At 42.3% G+C, this 20,954-nt stretch overlaps 1 protein-coding gene across 2 annotated transcripts; it reads right to left on the reverse strand.

Moving 5' to 3' along the window:
- Positions 1-923: 923 nt before the first annotated feature.
- Positions 924-20,695, reverse strand: PSMD5 (proteasome 26S subunit, non-ATPase 5). Of its 2 annotated transcripts, XM_068974281.1 has the most exons (10): positions 20,523-20,695; positions 14,201-14,345; positions 13,067-13,180; positions 12,501-12,629; positions 11,029-11,138; positions 7,408-7,550; positions 6,476-6,667; positions 4,794-4,903; positions 4,259-4,399; positions 924-1,683 (listed from the first exon to the last, which is right to left on the reverse strand). In XM_068974281.1, the coding sequence occupies exons 1-10, from the start codon at positions 20,693-20,695 to the stop codon at positions 1,426-1,428; spliced, it is 1,515 nt and encodes a 504-aa protein (XP_068830382.1). In that variant the 3' UTR covers positions 924-1,425. The 2 variants fall into 2 exon arrangements, with proteins under 2 accessions (XP_068830382.1, XP_068830383.1); XM_068974282.1 differs by lacking the exon at positions 12,501-12,629.
- Positions 20,696-20,954: the final 259 nt, after the last annotated feature.

Here is a 20,954-nt window from a genome sequence, read left to right on the forward strand (position 1 = left end):
GGTACAGAATCTGCCTGCCACTGCAGGAGACAGGAGTTTCATCCTGGGTTGGGAAGAATCCGTGAAGAAGGAAATAGCAACCCACTCCAGTCTTCTTGCCTGGGAAATCCCATGGACAGAGGAGTCTGGCAGTCCACAGGGTTGCAGAGTTGGACGTGACTTGGCGACAACCACCATATACTCTTATTAGTTTCCTAAGGTGCTTAACAGAATACAACAAACTAAGTGGCTTAAAACAACAGAAATTTAGTGGTATTAGCAGTAGGAAAATGGCCAGTATGGGAACGTGGACAAACGGAACTCAGGGATACCAGAGAGGGTGAAAGACCGATAACTAATCTGGGACAAGAAAATTCCAGTCACTAAAGAATCATTTTGTAACAGAGCAGGGCTGGTTTATCGATGTCACCATGGCTTGAAAGAAACCTACTTCTACATTCTGAACCACCACACTCTGATAACATATTCACATAAAAACCTCTGGATTGGTGACAGCTTTGCCGTTTAGAGAGCAGAACACTAGAAAACAGGTGGGAACACTTTCTGTCAATGAAAAATAAGTGCATCCTTTGTTAATCAGTGAGATGGTGTCCTGGTTTAGGCAAAGGGAGCCTTCCATTCTGACCTGGGTTATTAGGGGTCAATTTCCCTCTCTTTGAACAACTCAATATTGACTTGAATGTCAAAAATTAAAGCTCTCAAAAATGACCACCAATAACTAATACGACAGTTCGGGGACCTTTCCAGTTTAGCATGTTATCACTTCCTACCGCCCAAACCACAACAGAGTAAAATGCATTGATACACAGCAAAAAGGGCACCAAGGAACACTAGAAACATCTTCAAAAGATTTATTTTCTATTTTTCAAAGGAATAATAGTAACAAAAAATCAAGAGATCTTATTAAAAATATTTATTCTTAGTATAGGGAACATAATTTTAAGACTGCATATTACTTGTTTTTCAAAGAATATTAAATATCCAAGACTTTGAAAGTAGAATCAGAAGGGAGAAAAGGATCCCCCTTCCAAAAAAAAAAATACCCAAAAAAGGTGAGGGGGTGGGGATGAAAAGAATTCAGAAACAATTTGGTTCCATTTTAGTTAAAGTGGATTTTAAAATAAGAGAGTAAGTCCATGAAGTTTCTTTGGGAGGAGAACAAAACTTCCATCTTCTTGCAGAGATTAAGGCAGTAAAAGGAATCTGAGAAACATCCGGTTCAATTATGACGAAGTCTGCCTGCTTTCCTGGTTTTACGTTGAGTTTCAATGCGGAAAGACAACAAATGTGGGTGATAAAATTGCGCTAGACACTCCATGATAGCTCTGGGCGGGCGAGGGCAGTCTCTTGTTTTGAAGAATCCAGATGGAGCCAAGCGCCTCAGGAGAAATTTTGGTCAATACACGGTCTAGGCTCTGGAAGAAGTCACTCTGCTCCTTCCACTGCTGTTGTGGAAATGGGCTTCACGTAGTACGGACCTTCACTCAGGTAAGTTCTGAGCCTCAAATAATTCGGGTTCCCAAAGATTTCTGCAATTGTCTTGGAATTGGCAAGTGCTTTCACCAGTTCATACTTAGCATCCTTTGAAGCTTTGTCATGCTCCACGGACCGATCCATCACATATTCTACGAAACCTGGACTGTTGAACATAAGTTTCTGAGCCCAGGGTTGGTTTGCAATGGCCTGAAATGGAAGGGGGAAAAGAACACAATTCCGCTGAGCCTTAAGAAGTTAGGTGTGTTAATGGAATGGCACAAACCTTAGAAAAAAATCTGGCAACACAAACTTTAAAAATGTTACTTTTTACCTAAGTAAATTCCTCCTAAAACTCTAACTTAAGAAAATACTCAATATATTTTTTAAAGTTCTGTATACAAAGATGCTCATTACAGTGTGAAAGGTACGCTATAAATCCCTTGTAGTGGGAAGATGGGTTAGTAAATTATGGTATATAGCAATAAAAAATTAAAAATAAAGTATATATTAAGAATAATGTTTATAAAGATGGGTAAGTCTGTTATATGAAAAGAGTAGGTCCAAATTACACACACGGCATAATTACAACGATGGAAAAATTAACGACTAGAGAAGAAAAGACTACCATAAAGAAGCTCGTTCACGTGCACAAGAGTGTATTTTTGAGAATGTTCATTGTAGCATCATTTGTGATGGATGCTATCTAAATCTTCATTTACTGGAGAATGACACATTGCGGCTACACAATGAAATGCTGATGACTTTCCAATTGCCTCTTTTAGTACAGACAAATCTTAAAACATGCTAAAGAGAAAAAGCAAATTGCAGAATGATATGAAGAGCATGATACCATGTGTAAAGTTCAAGAATATGTGAAATACTGTATTTTAAGGATATATGCATAACCAGTAAAAGTAAGAAATCACACATGCGCTTGTAAACCCTGAACTCACGGCAGTGCAGACGCTGAGAAAGCGAGGAAGGGGAAGTGAGTCAGGCCGAGGTAGCAAGGTAAGACCGTGTCTGAACGTTTTCCCCAGTACACAGACAGACACTAAGACCAACGCTGACACCAGCACGGAAACGAAACACACCGAACAGGTGTGCTGTGTGCTTAAAACCCTGCTACTTCTCAATCTCTTCCAAATTTAAAAGTAATGAATAAGCAACTTTTATAATCAAAAATGTTTTTTAAAACCTTAGTACTATATTTTAACAAGGAACAATTAAGCTTACAGCCTGTCTCTTCCCTTCAAAATGTGCTCTGCAGCCCATCAGCATCGGCATCACCTGGGAACTTGTTAGAAACTGAGGCTCTCAGGCTGTATCCCAGAACCGCTGACTGAGACTCTGCATCGCAACAACCTTACAGTGTGAGAAACATCCGCCTATTTAACAATATTTGAGGATGGGGGGGTTTGAAATAAAAACAGCTGCCCCAACCAGTAAATCAAAAATGGTTTCTACAGCTATGGCTGCGTAAGCGAATGCAAGGTAGGAGAGTAGGAAACTAAAGCAATATAGAGACTGGGCTTCCCAGGTGGCTCAGCGGAAAAGAATCAGCCCGTCAATGGAGCAGATGTGGGTTAGATCCCTGGGTGGGGAAGATCCCCTGGAGAAAGAAATGGCAACCCACTCCAGTATTCTAGCCTGGAGAACCCCATGGACAGAGGAGCCTGGCGAGTTACAATCCATGGGGTCACAAAACAGCCAAGCGCGACTTAGCGACTAAAACAAGAATACCAGTGCGGGAGCCAAAATGCCCATCACAGTGGCTACTAAGAAGAGTGAAACAGTCTAAAAACCGCATTCTTGAAGTTGGCAGGTATTCTGTGTCCTTCAGGACGCAGACTGTATCACATCCTGGAGGAAGCCTTCCCTGTCTGGCCACCCCCCTCTCCTGTTCCTTCCCTTTCCAGGCCAAGCATGCTACCTGAGATCCCATTGTTAAGATTACTAAAGGGCGTATTACTACATTTCCACCAGCCCAGGGAACCACAGTAAGTGCTGAAGCTACGAAGTTAAATCAGATATGGTTCCTATTTTTCAATAAACTCTGTTAACAGGTCAACAAATAAACATTTTCAACAAGTGTAATAAACAGAACACAGAGGCATAACCCTCACCACAACTGTAACTATACAATTAACTATATAATTATATTTACTGCCTGGGTCCCTCCATAGACAGGGAGCTGCACGAAAGGAAGGTCTTTGTCTATTTTGTTCACTGTTACATCCCCAGAACCTAACATAGAAGCTCAATAAATATTTGCTGAATAAATTAGGAAATGCAAAGTAGGAAAGTCAGCATTGCTGAAGTCAACCTTATGAGTTTGGGCAAAGCCTGCTGAAAAGATACCTGAGCTAGCCCTTGGAAGAATAAATAGAAGTTAACAAGCAGAGTCAGGGAAGAGTGCTGCCTGCAGAGAATACATGAGGGTCCAGAGATATGACTAGATATGAGCAGTCCCGTTATCACTAGAACATCCAGGACCGAAAGGGAACGGCAGGAAATTAGGCTGCGGGAAGACCAGTGCTACGACAGTAAGGGCTTGCTTGATGGCAGGTAAGGACTCTGGAGTTAACTGTGATCCCTGAGTACCCCAAACATCTGCCACGGCATCTAATAGCTTTCACCAAAACAATCTGTTCACACATTTGTCTCCCTCATTAGTCTACACTAATAGCAGAGGGCAGAAACTTTCGGGCTCACTGTAAGCACTCAAGTGTTAGAGGGGCAGAGTCCCAGAAGGGCCCGTGGAAAAGAAGAGGCTGCCTACCGTGAACACTTTTAAGGCGGCACAGTGTAGCTCAGGAAAGGGTTGGTTACTGATGCCACGGAAGAGCTCCAGGGGGTCCCGAGACAAAGAAGAAAACCAGGACTCCGCCATCCTCAGGAGGTCGTCAGTCTGCTGCTCAGGCTACACGAGACAAGAGGAAAATCTCAAGGCACTAGGAAGCGAGGAAACCTGGGTTCTGATCACACCCTGCCATTACCCAGCTGGGTGGTCTCTGCCAAGTCTGGAGCACTCTTCCCCAAGCACAGCCCTGACTTCCCCCAGATTTGTTTTGGCTTGCTTTTTCGTTTTGTTTCGATGGGGTTGATTAAGCAATCTCTAGGGTCCTCTCTGGCTCTGATACTCTATGATTCCACTTTAACTTAGAAAAATGTCACTAGTCATATAAAGGTTATCTTCTTTCACTAAGAGTGAGAAAGATGGCATTTATTTGGTCAAAATTTAGAGTAAGTTAACTAGTATTATACAGATTTATTCTCCCCCAAATATCCCATTGTCCATTTCCCAAACCGCTTACTGGTAAATAAAAAAGAGATGACAATGCATCCAAACATCTGATTTTGAGCTCTGTTGTGGCATTCTTTGCTTGATATCCTATTTTCTTGAGCAAGCGTTCAAAGCGAGTTCCTTTGAAGAAAAACAAGATACTTTTCATTGTGGTAAAATACATGTCACATAAAATTTATCATTTATCCATTTTTAAAAGGATACATTCACACCGTTGTGCAACCATTACCCCATCCACCTCGAGAACATTATCACCACCTCAAACTGCACTCACTGAATAACAACTTCCCTTTCCCCGTCCCCTGGTAACCACTATTCCACTCTCTGTCTCTGTGAATCTGACTCATCCAGGTACGCTGTGTAAGTGGAATCATACAGAATCTGTCTTTTTGTGTTGGCTTATTTCACTTAGCACTGTATCTTCAAGGTTCCCCCATGTTGCAGCATGCGTCAGAATTACACTCCTTTAAAAGACTGAATAACATTCCTCTGAATGTATATCTACCACATTTTGTTTATCCATTCATTCATCATGACTTGTTTCTACCCTTTGTGGTTTACTGTGAATGATGTGATTAGTGAACACAGGTGTGTCTATGTAAGCCCCTGCTCTCGATATACCTGGAAGCGGCATTGCTGGACCATATGGTGATTCTGTGTTTAATTTCTGAGGAACCACCATAGTGTTTCCACAGCAGCTGCACCATTTTATATTCCCACCAGATGTGCACAAGCATTCCCATTTCTCATATCCTTGTTATTTTGTTTAAAAAACAACAACAACACAATAGCCATCCTAATGGGTGTTAAGTGAACAATGAGATTTCATATGCAATACAACATCTAGAAATTAAAGTGTAGAGATCTGGGATCAATGGACCTGGATTTGAGTAGCAGCTGCCCCACAATCTGAATGATCTTAAAAAACTTTTTTAGCCTCTCTGAGTTTCAGCTACTTTATCTATAAGATGAGAGTGACACTAGGGTGTTCTCTGCACTACTGTAAGAGGATTGTATGTTATCGGTACGAGCACTTGGAAAAGGACCTATAACATGGATATTAGCTATGAAACACAACAGCACATATATTAGTAATTTTTAACATCTATTTCACAAGGGTTTTAACAGTGTTGTGCATTTTTTTTGGTGCGTGGAATTCACAGTACTTGCAAGATATCCATGGTTGTGCCATAAAAGTATCACTCTTGGCATAAAATCTTATAACATATTTTTGTTTACCTTCCTTGACATATAAATATTAAACAAAGGTGTCTTTTCATTAAATACGAACAACCCTGAGAAATATTAACAGTTGTTATGCTGTTTTTATATATGAGGAAAATGAAGCCGAGAGCAGTGAAGTGAATGTGAGAAGCTGAAAAAGCTACATCAATGTTAGAACTGGGACATAAAGCCAGGTCTTTCTGACTCCAGACTACAGTCTCTGTACCATGAATACTATTTAAAAAGATGTAGAAGGGAAACAGTGTTTGATCCAGTCAAGTTAAAAAAAAAATTCAGTAATTATTATGAGACTTTTTAGCAGTTAGTCACAGGTCATGCTAAGCAGACTGTCCTATAAAACCAGCTTCTACAATGAAGTTAAGCATAGCAGCAAATTAATTCTTATTTTTAAAAAACCAGAGAGAGAGAGAGCGCGCCTTAAGGAAAACCAAAACAAATCATACCAACCTGTTTTCTGTAAAACTTGTTTTCCTTCAACATTGGATCCCAGAATTCCAATTGTGTCCACTGCTACACCAATCATGGTGGGGTCTTGACTTTCTGTCATTTCAAAGACCTTTTCCACGAAGATAGGATAACGCTCACAGATCTGTTGTGGACTATCCATTATGGCCAGGTTTCCAAAGAACTTCACAAACCCTGAAGATATTTAGAAGAGTGTATTTTAATAGAGAAAGACAACAGAAATTGTGGGCCCCACATTTTCAAGGGACAGTAATAACCTTCAGACCAGAAAGGGGAGAAAGGTTATGGTGCTGTGCTGCCCAGAAACCAGACAGGCCACAAGAAGATACTGAAGGATCTGTGCGGTCCTGAGGGAACAGAGACCCCAGGGTGTCAGCTGATCTGAGTCTGAACACTGAAGCACTGTCATCAGCAAAAAGGAGAAGAGAACGAGGACCCATGGAATCAGAGGAAGGCAAGTCTGGAGTCATTTTCAGGAAGAAAATTTTAAACAGAGACATTCATCAATGAAATAAGCAAGGCTCTCTAAAATAAACCTTCAATTTCTGAAAGTGCTCAAGAAAAACTAACCAACCATGTCCTAGAATAGAATGACTAGAACAATTCCATATTAAAGGTTTCAACGCAAGCTTTGACAACTCTGTGAGACATACTGTACATGTCATTCTGGAAGTTTTATTTATGACTCTTTTGACTGAGGGTCAAAGGAAACATCCTAATGCTCTAAATAGCAACATTTCTTGAAAATCAGAATCAACAGCACGTGGCTCCCAGAGCAAGATTCCACTTCATTAAGGGCCTATGGGCATCATCTTGAGGAAAACTGGCTCTAAAGAAAACAACTCTTGGCCTCCCCTGTCAAAGAGTAATTCTGAATCAAAACACACACTGTCAATTCCACAAGTATTTCTTACCTGGCAAATAGAAGCTAGAGAAAGGGTCTGCATCTGCCCCAACGATTATGTTAGAAATCTGATCAATGACTCCTTCTTGAGCAAGGTACTGTCGTCCATGGTGAGTACAGGCCAGCGATGTCACCATTTCTATACAGGTGGCTCTGAAACGCCAAGGTTTTGCATATGACAGACAGTTTATAAACTGTTTTTATACAGGTTATTTTATTTAATTCTTCCCACCAAATGTGAAAGGTCAATGATCCTGGATCTCCTTTTCAGATGAGGACAGAAGGATGAGAAAATTGTAACTTGTCCAGAAACACAATCGTACTGTTTTTCCGAGGCAGTTATGACTCAAACCGTGGTCTTCTAATACGAGACCCACGGCTGCTCCTTGTTTCCATTATAACACAACCCTCCTCAAAGAGTTTCTAAACCTATGTTTTATTTTGTAATGTCAAACGTGACTTTTTTTTTTAACACAATTACTTCTACCACATATTTAAAAAATAATTCTTTGGTATCATTTAAAGCCTAACCATGAAAAAATTTCCTCATATAACTAAAACAAGTATTTTTATAGTTGATCCTAAGATATATTAACTATTTGCAAGTTTTTTTTCCTATGTCACTGACTCTGATACTAAGTTAAAGAAACTTAACAGAATAATTTCCTTATTATGAAAGCTCTGAAACAACCTAACTCCAATGTTTTGAGACAGCATTAACTGAGGACTGGTTTATACATGTGAGTTTAACAAATTCAGTCACAATTAAAGAACAGAGGACAATCAGAAAATCATTTAAGAAAAGGAAAACAAAGTCCTGTGTACACAAAGGTAACCATAGTGCTCTTATAACAGCAAAATATTTGAAACAAACCAAGTGTTTAGGAGTGAGGAGGTGTTGGTAAATTGTGGAACATCCAAGGAAACACTTGGCAGATATCAAAGGGGACTCGAGGAGGAGTAGGGAGCTGGGAATAGAGTCTGGAATTAACATTTCTCAATATAGAGCCTATATCAGCTGTTGTACTGGTCTCTATGGTTAATTAACTTAATCCTCATTTTCAGAGTTGTCATTCACATTTAATGCTGTAAATGACAACATTTACAGAGTTGTCATCAAGCTCAGTTCAGTTCAGTTGCTCAGTCGTGTCCAACTCTTTGCGACCCCATGGACTGTAGCACGCCAGGCCTCCCCATCCATCACCAATTCCTGGAGTCTACCCAAACTCATGTCGGTGATCCCATCCAACCATCTCATCCTCTGACGTCCCCTTCTCCTCCTGCCCTCAATCTTTCCCAGCATCAGAGTCTTTTCAAATGAGTCAGCTCTTCACTTCAGGTGGCCAAAGTATTGGAGTTTCAGCTTCAACATCAGTCCTTCTGACGAACACCCAGGACTGATCTCCTTTCGGATGGACTGGTTGGATCTCCTTGCAGTACAAGGGACTCTCAAGAGTCTTCTCCAACACCACAGTTCAAAAGCATCAATTCTTCAGCACTCAGCTTTCTTTATAGTCCAACTCTCACATCCATACATGACTACTGGAAAAACCATAGCTTTGACTAGACAGACCTTTGCTGACAAAGTAATATCTCTGCTTTTTAATATGCTGTCTAGGTTGGTCATAACTTTCCTTCTAAGGAGTAAGGTGACTGCTGGCTGCAGTCACCATCTGCAGTGATTTTGGAGCCCCCCAAAATAAAGTCTGACACTGTTTCCACTGTTTCCCCATATATTTTCCATGAAGTGATGGGACCGGATGCCATGATCTTAGTTTTCTGAATGTTGAGCTTTAAGCCAACTTTTTCACTCTCCTCTTTCACTTTCATCAAGAGGCTTTTTAGCTCCTCTTCACTTTCTGCCATAAGGGTGCTGTCATCTGCAAGTCTGATGTTATTGATATTTCTCCCAGCAACCTTGATTCCAGCTTGTGCTTCCTCCAGCCCAGCGTTTCTCATGATGTAGTCTGCATAGAAGTTAAATAAGCAGGGTGACAATATACAGCCTTAATGTACTCCTTTTCCTATTTGGAACCAGTCTGTTGTTCCATGTCCAGTTCTAACTGCTGCTTCCTGACCTGCAAACAGATTTCTCAAGAGGCAGGTCAGGTGGTCTGGTATTCCCATCCCTTTCAGAATTTTTCACAGTTTACTGTGATCCACACAGTCAAAGGCTTTGGCATAGTCAATAAAGCAGAAATAGATGTTTTTCTGGAACTCTCTTGCTTTTTCCATGATCCAGCAGATGTTGGCAATTTGATCTCTGGTTCCTCTGCCTTTTTTGAAACCAGCTTGAACGTCTGGAAGTTCACAGTTCACGTATTGCTGAAGCCTGGCTTGGAAAATTTTGGGCATTACTTTGCTAGCGTGTGAGATGAGTGCAATTGTGTGGTAGTTTGAGCGTTCTTTGGCATTGCCTTTCTTTGGGATTGGAATGAAAAGTGACCTTTTTCAGTCCTGTGGCCCCTGCTGAGTTTTCCAAATTTGCTGGCATACATGTTGTTGTCATCAAGGAGATGAGGAAAACTCAGGTGCACAAAGGTTACAATAATCTAAGGTCAAACAGCTACTTAGTAGTAGGGATACATGCAAACCAAGTCTCTCACTCATTTTCAAGAGGCCAAGTTTTATTCTGTCATGCTGTAGTGCTATTACTTAACAACATCAAAACATATGCATGTCGGGAATTCTCTGTTAGTCCAGCAGTTAAGAGTCAGCGCTTTCACAGCCTAGGGCCTGGGTTCAATCCCTGGTCAGGGAACTAAGATTCCATAAGCTGCACAGCGTGGCCAAAAGAAACAAGCAAAGAAACAAAATATATATGTATATGCAATGGGGTTCCCTGGTGGCTCAGACAGTAAAGAATCTACCTGCCAAGCAAAAAATCTGGGTTTGATTCATGGGTCAGGAAGATCCCTGGAGAAAGATGTGGCTACCCGCTTCAATATTTTTGTCTGGAGAATTCAATGGACAGAGAAGCCTAGTGGGCTACAGTCCATGGGGTTACCAAGAGTCAGGCACAACTGACTGACTCTCACTTTACTTTCCCTGGTGGCTCAGTGGTTAAGAATTCACCCATCAATGCAGGGAACTCAGGCTCAACCCCTGAGTCAGGAAGATCCCCTGGAGAAGGAAATGGCAACCCACTCCAGTGTTCTTACCTGGGAAATTCCATGGACAGAGGAGGCTGGAAGGCTATAGTCCATGGGGTCACGAAAGAGTCGGACACAGCTTAGCAACTAAACAACCATATATGCGTGCGTGTGTGCGCGCACACACACACACACACACACACACACACACACACACCCCATGTGCATGCTAACATGTTAAGCAATACAAAACGACAGTTACCATGTGGTTGGCACCTTCTAAAGCGCACACAGGCCTAAGGACAGGGAATGGTTATTCAAAAGGAGCTAAACTGTCATGAAGGGCTTTGCTAAGTTCCAGTATGTTGTGATCACATAAGTTGAGCCGTGTTCTAAATGCCCCTTCTTCAGGACATACATCGGTCTGGAGATTGCAACCTGAGCATAGGATCCAGGCAGGGGAGGTCATGCTAGCCCTTAGGTTGTCTCCTGGCTCTCCAGAAGACATTTTGCTTTAAGAACTTTCTCCATCAACATACCTGACCAGCACATCCTCACCAGTCAGTTCTCGGAGGAGCTGGGTTACCAACCCACTGGTGGTACAGTAGTTCAAAGATTCTGGTGACACAGAAGAAATCTCCACAATTAGCTGAGAGAAAAGAATAGAAAAAGCAGAAAGGTGAAAAGAGCACCAAACTTGTTTGTTAGACGGCATTTTAAGTTTAATGCAGGGCTATGAAGTATATTACATACTGGTACAAATTACATATGTACATTACATATGTACATATTACATTCTGTCAGTAATTCAGCTACTCATTCCACAAGTGTGTTCTGAGCGCTTACTGAGAGACCTGGGACACCAAGGATCCTAAGCAGAGGAATGGAAGAATCGGATTCTGCCTTTAGAAGGTCATCCTGACTGCACGCGGCAACAGACGAGCAGCGCCAAAGCAAGCTGGCAGACCCGTCTGGGGGAAAACCCAGTAGTCCAGGTGAGAGGCACTGGTGGCTTAAGGCCAGGGCTGTGGCAGCTACACCAAGGAAGAGAACTGCGTGAGTCTGACTAAAACCGACGCAGTGTGATGACTGAATGGATACGTGGTAGGGAGGAGATGGCCTCAGAGAATGAGCTGGAGGTCCAATATCCAGCTGTGTGGGCTGTGAGCCAGGGTCCATTTGTTGCTGCTGTGTCCCTTTAGGGGTATGAGGTGAATGGAGAGAATAAGGGGTTTGTTTTGAACATGAGCACGGCCTAGCTTGCCTTCACAAACCCCAACAATTCAAAGTTCAATAGAGGTTAAGGACTCAGGACACCAAGAAGAAATGGCTATATAAATAGAAGGAAAACTAAGACTCTTACATGTTAAGACACGCAACGTAATTCCCCCTTCAGACTGTTCTGAAGAGGGAATTAGACTATAGAAGGTTCATTTTGAAAACAGAGTCTACTAACTGAATGGTCTTGGGTAAATGACTCCATTAATAGTGAGATTAATGATAATGAAGTATAGGATTTACTGTGAGAACTGAAGACAGTACAGATGAGAGGATTCAGCACACTGCTCAGTACAGAGCTGCTTCTTACTAGCACTACTATGCTAATTTTTTCGAAGTGTAATCTCAATGGTATCTCCTCTATTATATCAGTAGTATTTAGTGAAAGACGCTCAGTCGTGTCCGACTCTTTGTGACTCATGGACTATACAGTCCACGGAATTCTCCAGGCCAGAATATTGGAGTGGGTAGCCTTTCCCTTCTCCAGGGGATCTTCCCAACCCAGGGACAGAACCCAGGTCTCCCACATTGCAGGCGATATAAACATTTTTTATATGACTGTCTCACACACTAGGCTGGGAGTTCATCTCTACATTGTTAGCGACTAGTATGTTAGGGCCCAACATAGACTATACACTCAATAAATACATGTCAAATGAGCCATCTTGCCTTTTTATGTAAGCCCTACTGCGTTCTGAATTACCGGCACCAGTGAGTATGCTTTCAGTCTTACCTCATAGACTCTATACCGAACAATGTCATTTGTTTTCATGACACTTTTCAAATCATCCAGCAGATTACTTTCAAATAAAGCCTCCAGTCCAGCTTGGGTCAGTGATATTTTTGACAGGGATTTAATGGCCTTATAAGGAAAGAAAATATCTGTTAAGTAGTCAAAATGCCAAACCATATTTTCTACTTCCTAAGACTGAAGTGAAAATTAGTGTATGGAATGCACCTTATCCAAAGAGCATTCACTACATTTTACGTATAATTACTTATAATTGGAAAAGATACACTGTATTTTCAATAGAAAATAGAAACAGTTTCTTATTAAGCAACCCAACTTATGTAAGCTCTATGATGGATAATTCAGACATGTGTATTCTAGAAAATAAAAGGGGTTTACTAGCTTTTTTTTTTTGACAACCATTTATTTATTTGATCCCATCGATATGAGGTTGCAAATTCAATTACAGAAATCATTAATTCTAAACCTTCACCTCTCAATCCAGAAGGCCTTTCTGTTTTTTAGGACATCGTCACTGCATGTTTAGGCGATGGTTGTAGCTGACTCACCGTTTTAGCTACAGACAGATTCTCTCCACCAATACAATAAACAATTTGTTTCAGTAATTCAGCATTATTTAGAATCTCAGTAACAGCATCAGAATTTTCAACAATCCTTCCAACCTGAAAGGAAAAAAACAATCAGAAATACTCTTCCAAGGCAGGGCAACATGGGAACACATGACAGTCAAATCTCCTTAGTGTACAGTTATTTTAGGAGTTACTGACTATAGCCATGAGTCATTAAAAATTCCAAATGACTCAGATTCATTAAAGTCAAACACACAGATGGCAGAGTCACGTCTTTGAAAGAAAAAAACAAAGCAGGAGAGTTAAGGTTTGAGACACCTCAGTGAGCGAACACAGTACAAATCCACGTTCTGTCGGCTTTCAGTGGTTAACTGCAAGAGCAGATTAACTTCTTTGGGCCTAACTTTTTGTCTGTCAAATAGGAATGCAATACTTAACTGCAGGATCATAATAAAGATTAAATGAAACTTAAATAGGTAAAGCCAGAGTATCTGCAAGGAAATGGTTAATGGGTAACTTGATACCTTCCCCTTTTCCTGAATAAATACTTTAGAGGAGAAAAGAAAAAACAGCAACTGAACATCTCTTGGAAAGCTAACTGCTCAGCTTCTGTCCCTTCATGATAATCCTCAGCAGCAGCTCTTCACCCAAACAGTAGCATTTTGGTTACCAGGCTGGTAAGAGTTACTGTCAATTTGTTGGAATTGTGACCTTTATAATAGTACTTCGTTCGTGCCACTATAATAAGACTTACCATGGCAATCTTTTTTTTTTAGACTTGGGGCTCCTTGGAGCAAAGAAACAGGCTTTATTTAACAACTTTTGTATCAGGCATTTTACCATATACTAACATCAATATGGTAAAATGTCTGACAAAAGCAACTCCGTATTTGATGAAAAACTGATTCAGATGGTACTTATTGGAACTTCTTACTTCAGCTTGCATTCCCCAGTTATACTTAGCTACACACACTAGACTGGATAATTCTTACAGACAGAGAGAACATGCATCTTCTTCACCTCTCTCTCTCTCTAGCACCCAGCACAGAGCCTGGCCCAGGGCAAATGGTCACTAAACGCTGATTCCATTATGTGCTAGTAAAATATTCATACCTGGGACAGAGTGAGGATTTTTACAGAATCATTAGGGTGAGTCAGTCCCCTCTGCAGGTCAACCCTGAGGTTCCGGGCCACATGAACTGGCTCCAAAGCTTGCAGCAATCTCTCCAGGATGGATACACACAAAGTAGTCTGTTCCCTAGAGGAGACACCATAGATCCCATCAATTCCTGTCCCACCAGGTAGGAAGAGACAACCTAATCCTAAAGGAAATCAGTCCTGAACATTCACTGGAAGGACTGATGCTGAAGCTCCAATCCTGTGGCCACCTGATGTGAAGACCTGACACTGGAAAACACCCTGATGCTGGGAAAGCTTGCAGGAGGAGAAGGGGACGACAGAGGATGAGATGGTTGGAGGGCATCACCAACTCAACAGACACGAGTTTGAGCAAGCTCCGGGAGTTGGTCATGGACAGGGAGGCCTGGTGTGCTGCAGTCCATGGGGTCACAGAGTCGAACACGACTAAGCAATTGAGCTGAAGTGAACAACCTTAATATCTGACACCAAGCTTAATAAGGCTCTCCTCCGCACAGAGATTTCCCTTTGAAAGACCACTTCTACTAATTTATTCAACATTTACTAAGTATCTGTTATGTACCATGTCTGTGCTGCTGCTGCTAAGTCGCATCAGTTGTGTCCGACTCTGTGCGACTCCATAGACGGAAGCCCACCAGGCTCCTCTATCCATGGGATTTCTAGGGAGATATATATATATATATATATATATATATATATAATATATATACTCTCTAAGGATAAGATATATTCTCTGATCTCAAGGAGCTCATTTAATGGAAGACACAGAAAAATAGGCAACTATAATCCAGGTAGATAAAGGCTACAGGTTAGGGCTGAAAGCTGAAGGAGCTCAGAAAAGAAGATGGGATTCAGGGAAGGCCTCCCAGAGAGTAACACCTAAATGATACTTTAAGAAAACATGGGAGTTATCTAAGAGAAGTGTTCCAGGCAAAGGGGGTATGAGCACAAAGGAATACACAAAGGAATGAGACGGTGTTATGCATTCAAGGAACCACAGGTCACTTGGGATGATGGGGTGGGGGAGAAGTGGGGAGAAGGATGAACGACAAAAAGTGAAACAGGAAAGACGCACAAAAGCTGGGCTCTGATAGGTCTTTCACGTCCTGCTATGGAATTTAGCCTTTTCCTAGAAAGCAACAGAAAGCCATTAAGTGGTTTTAAAGCAGAGAAGGAACACAATGACATCTGACTTGTAGAAATCACTGCATCAGTTTTAGAGAAAAAACTTTCAGTTAGAAGTTATTTGATGGTGAGAGGTGATAAAGGAGCAAAAAGGAGGAAGTAACAGTGAGAAAGGAGAAGAGGGAAAAGATTCAAGAGCTATTAAGGAGGCAAATTTAAGCAGAACTTGATGACTACCAGATGCAGATAGAGGTGTTTCACGAGTCATTTCCTTGTCTCTTAATAGGCCATACAAATAAATCGGCACTCATATACTACTAACAGGAGTATATCGTTAAAACTGTGCCTGTTTAACAGGGAACTAAGCAATATACTAACACACGGCTCCACAGGTGGCACAGAGTCTGCCTGCCAATGCATGGCACGCAAGAGATGCAGGTTCAGTCCCTGGGTCGGGAAGATCCCCTGGAGAAGGAAAGGGAGACCTGCTCCAATTTTCTTGCCTGGAAAATTCCATGGACAGGGGAGCCTAGAAGGCTAGAGTCCTTGGGGTCGCAAAGAGTCAGACATGACTGAGCTCAGCAACATACAGCAATTCAAAGCAAATGAACATATCCTTTTAACTTAGTGACTGCACTTTGCACAATCAAGCCCAAGAGAGTAGTTAATTTTTTTATTCTCAAGATAAGTCAAAACGTATGTCCACACAATAACTGTACACCAATGTTCACAGACCCTGCTTGCCAGGGCTGGAGGAGGGATGAGGGGGGGAAGTAGAGTGATTGCCAATGGCTATAGGTTTCTGTGATTAAGCCTTTGTGTGGATCACAAGCAGCTATGGAAAATTCTTAGAGAGATGGGAATACCAGAGCACCTTACCTGTGGTCAGTTGGAACCGGACATGGAACAACCGACTCGTTCAAAATAGGGAAAGGAGTGTGACAAGGCTGTATACTGTCACCCTGCTTATTTAACTTACATGCAGAGTTCAGTTCAGTTGTTCAGTTGTGTCCAACTCTTTGGAACCCCATGGACTGCAGCACACTAGGCTTCCCTATCTATCACCAACTCCCGGAGCTTTCTCAAACTCATGTCCATTGACTCCGTGATGTCATCCAACCACCTCATCCTCTGTTGTCCCCTTCTCCTGATGCCTTCAATCTTTTCCAGCATCAGGGTCTTTTCCAATGAATCAGTTCTTTGCATCAAGTAGCCAAAATATTGGCGTTTCGGCTTCAGCATCGTCCTTCCAGTGAATATTCTGGACTGATTTCCTTTAGGATGGACTGGTTGGATCTGCTTGCAGTCCAAGGGACTCTCAAGAGACTTCTCCAATACCACAGTTCAAAAGCATCAATTCTTCGGTGCTCAGCTTTCTTTATAGTCCAACTCTCACATCCATACATGACTACTGGAAAAACCACAGCCTTGACTAGACGGACCTTAGTCAGCAAAGTAATGTCTCTGGTTTTTAATATGCTGTCTAGGTTGGTCATAGCTTTTCTTCCAAGAGCAAGGGTCTTTTAAGTTCATGGCTATAGTCACCATCTGCAGTGATTTTGGAGCCCCCTCAATATAGTCTGTCACTATTTCCATTGTTTCCCCATCTATTTTCCATGAAGTGATGGGACCGGATGCCATGATCTTAGTTTTCTGAATGTTGAGCTTTAAGCCAGCTTTTTCACTCTCCTCTTTCATTTTCATCAAGAGGCTCTTTAGTTCCTCTTCACTTTCTGCCATAAGGGTGGTATCATCTGCATATCGAGGTTATTGATATTTCTCCCAGCAATCCTGATTCCAGCTTGTGCTTCTTCCAGTCCAGCGTTTCTCATGATGTACTCTGCATAGAAGTTAAATAAGCAGGGTGACAATATATAGCCTTGATGTACTCGTTTCCTAGTTTAGAACCAGTCTGTTGTTTCATGTACAGTTCCAACTGTTGCCTCTTGACCTGCAGGTCAAGATTTCTCAGGAGGCAGGTCAGGTAGTCTGGTATTGCCATCTCTTCAAGAATTTTCCACAGTTTGTTGTGATCCACACAGTCAAAGGCTTTGGCATAGTCAATGAGGCAGAAGTAGATGTTTTTCTGGAACTCTCTTGCTTTTTTGATGATCCAGCAGATGTTGGCAATTTGATCTCTGGTTCCTCTGTATTTTCTAAATGCAGCTTGAACATCTGAAGTTCATGGTTCACGTACTGTTGAAGCCTGGCTTAGAGAATTTTGAGCATTTCTTTGCTAGAGTACGAGATGAGTACATGCCGAGTATATCATGAGAAATGCCTGGCTGAAGCACAAGCACAAACTGGAATCAAGATTGATGGGAGAAATATCAATAACCTCAGATATGCAGATGACACCACCCTTATGGCAGAAAGCGAAGAGGAACTAAAAAACCTGTTGATGAAAGGTAAAGAGGAGAGTGAAAAAGTTGGCTTAAAACTCAACATTCAAAAAACTAAGATCACGGCATCTGGTCCCATCACTTCATGGCAAATAGATGGGAAAACAATGGAAACAGTGACAGACTTTATTTTCTTGGGCTCCAGAATCACTGCAGAGGGTGACTGCACTCATGAAATTAAGATACTTGCTCCTTGGAAGAAAAGCTATGACCAACCTAGACAGCATATTAAAAACCAGAGACATTAGTTTGGCGACAAAAGTCCATCTAGTCAAAGCTACAGTTTTTCCAGCAGTCATGTATGAATGTGAGAGTTGGACTATAAAAAAAGCTGAGCACCGAAGAATTGATGCTTTTGAACTGTGGTGTTGAAGGATACTCTTAAGAGTCCCTTGGATTGCACGGAGATCCAACCAGTCCATCCTAAAGGAAATCCGTCCTAAATATTCACTGGAAGGACTGATGGTGAAGCTCTACTCTTTGGGCCACCTGATACGAAGAACTGACTCACTGGAAAAGACCCTGATGCTGGGAAAGATTGAAGGTGGGAGGAGAAGGGGACGACAGAGGATGAGATGGCTGGATGGCATCACCAACGCGATGGACATGAGTCTGAACAAGCCCCGGGAGTTGGTGATGGACAGGGAAGCCTAGTGTGCTGCAGTCCATGGTGTCGTAAAGAGTCAGACACGACTGAGCAACTGAACTGAACTGAGGAAAGATCCTGAACCAATATATAGCCCAAAGAAACAGAAAAATATCTAGAGATTGCCAATTCAATATACAGAGAGTTATTCCCACAAGTTGGTATCTACTACCCTGTCTTTAAATTTCCAGTGACACTGTTTTCTAGAGTACTGCTCCTTCTTCCAGCGAACTACCTCCCCCACGGACCTTATTCTTCAAACTCCACTTCATTTCAGTCCCAATTGCATTCCTGGTGTTAACTTATGGTGTAGCCACTGAAAGTCTCTTCATGTACAATATAAAGTGGCTGGACTAGTTGGGCTGTCTAAAAGCTATGCATCTTTTATTTGGCATCTATCATATTATGTGCTGCACCCTAGGAGGGATGCAGAGATGAACAAAACATGGGCCCTGTCGTCAAAGAATTTACAAACTAGAATGAAACACATATGGAATTACAACATAAGGCAAAAATGTCAAGGATCACTAAGAGAAATAACCATAATGTCCTTAAGGAGATCTGAGATCTGTCTCTACAACTGGAGTGACCAAGAAAGACTTTTTGGAGGGGAACACACTTCATCTGGGCCTTAAAAGATGACAGATTTGGAGAGAAGGAAAGAAGGTATTTCAGTTAGTACGACTGGCATAACCAGTTAGAAAAGTGCCAAGTCATGCTTAAGGAAAAGTAATTAGTGCCACATGGTAGCTGGAGCAGATGAAATATGTGTAGAGTGGAGAAGAGAGATGAGGCTGGAAAAGCAGGGTGAAAATCAACTGTACGGGTCCGAATGCCAGACTGGCGAGTCTCACTTTCACACCCAAGGGCCTGGGAGACCATGGAGAAGCCGGGAGCCAAACAACCTGAGAAGTTCACCGTGGTTGCAACGCTGGAAGAACACACTGGAAAAGTAAACTCAGGGATAATGAGAAATTAAACCAATGCAACAGGTCTAGGAAGAGGGAGAAAATGAGGGCCTGAAGTAAAATGGACGTATAAGAGGGATTTAATAAGCAGGTCTAAATAATGTTGACTAACAGAATTAAAGAAGGGATAACACAAAAGAAAAAGAGAGAACTCTTAGAAGGTCAGAGCCAAAAAAGTCCTCTGAAATCATCCAGTCTTAACTCAGTGATTCATTATCTTTTCAAGAAGGAAGGTCGCTTTTAAATTTCTGGATCACAAACATTTTAAAAGTGTTTTAGGTTAACAGATGATCAAATACAAAAAATAAAATACTACAGATGTAAATAAAATGAAAAGTAAAATGCCATCCTACCACGCTAAGTTCCATTTCCATATTAATAGCTTCTGACGTACCTTTCCAATATTTCTAATGTTGCATTGGCCAGTGTTCATGCGGGTATGAGAGGGCTGTAATTCTTTTTTTTAAATTACATATAATGGGATTATAAACTCCAACAATTTTTTCATTCACCAATATATATTAAAGATCTATGTCCATATACACAGAGAGATAGATATATCTACTCAATTTTTCTAATAGCTGCATATTGTTCCATAGTCGTATGTCATAATTTAAGCATCTCCTTTTAAGAGATATTCAGGTTGCTCCTAGTTGTTTGCTTTCTGCTGTCAACTTCTGTGGTGAATAAACCTGTAGATACAGTACATTTTGTGTGTGAGTATACCTGCACGCTAAATTTCTGTAACAAGAATTACTGGATCAAGGGTATGTGAATTTAAAATATCGACAGAGCCTACCAAGCCGCCAGGATAGGACCTCTTCTAAAGAGGAGAGAAAAAGTCAAGGACTGGAAACGTGTTGGAGGAGCCCTTCCTATAGGTGGGCAACCTTGCCTTTCGCCTCCTATTTCAAGGATGAAAGCAGCGAGTCCAAACGACCGCCAGGGGCACCCCTCAGAGGCTGTACTTGAACCCCGTCACTTGCCTCTCAGCCCTGGATCCTTCCTCTCTGAAATTTCATCTACATTCAGCCTTCACTGAGACTAGGAAAAGCCTCCCCCGTCACCACCCCCGATCCCCGGCTCCATACTTAGGGGTGTCATTCTCCCCCGCTCAAGCTGCAGGGTCCTCTCACCGATGGTTCTCGCTGAGCAGGGAGAAAAGCGGACCAAGGCGCAGTTCCGCCGCTTGCTCGCGGAGCTCGCTGAGCGGCACCGACTGCAACAGCGACTGCAGAGCGCGCAGCTCCTCCAGCGGCGCCTCCAGCCGCGAAACCTCCCTCAGCAGCGCCAACGCCTGGGCCGCCATGATGCCCCCTCCCGCCAGGGTTCGCCAGTCAGCCCGCCCCGCTCCTGGTTCGCGGCGCGCTTCTTCGAGCCTCGCGAGATCTTCCCGGCGCAGCCTCCCTTCCCTGAGGTTTGGCCGAGCCCAAATCGCCCCGGCCGCACCAATAGCATTGCTCAGCTGCCGGGCCGCGCGCGTTCGGGAGCTGCCAAGCCTCGCGAGACCGGGGCTCACTAGCGTCGCTGGTAGTTACGGGGTCGCCCCCGTGCGTCATCGTGGGTGC

The sequence above is a fragment of the Capricornis sumatraensis genome, chromosome 6 (assembly GCF_032405125.1).
Source record: "Capricornis sumatraensis isolate serow.1 chromosome 6, serow.2, whole genome shotgun sequence".
In the NCBI taxonomy this organism is placed as follows: Eukaryota; Metazoa; Chordata; class Mammalia; order Artiodactyla; family Bovidae; genus Capricornis; species Capricornis sumatraensis.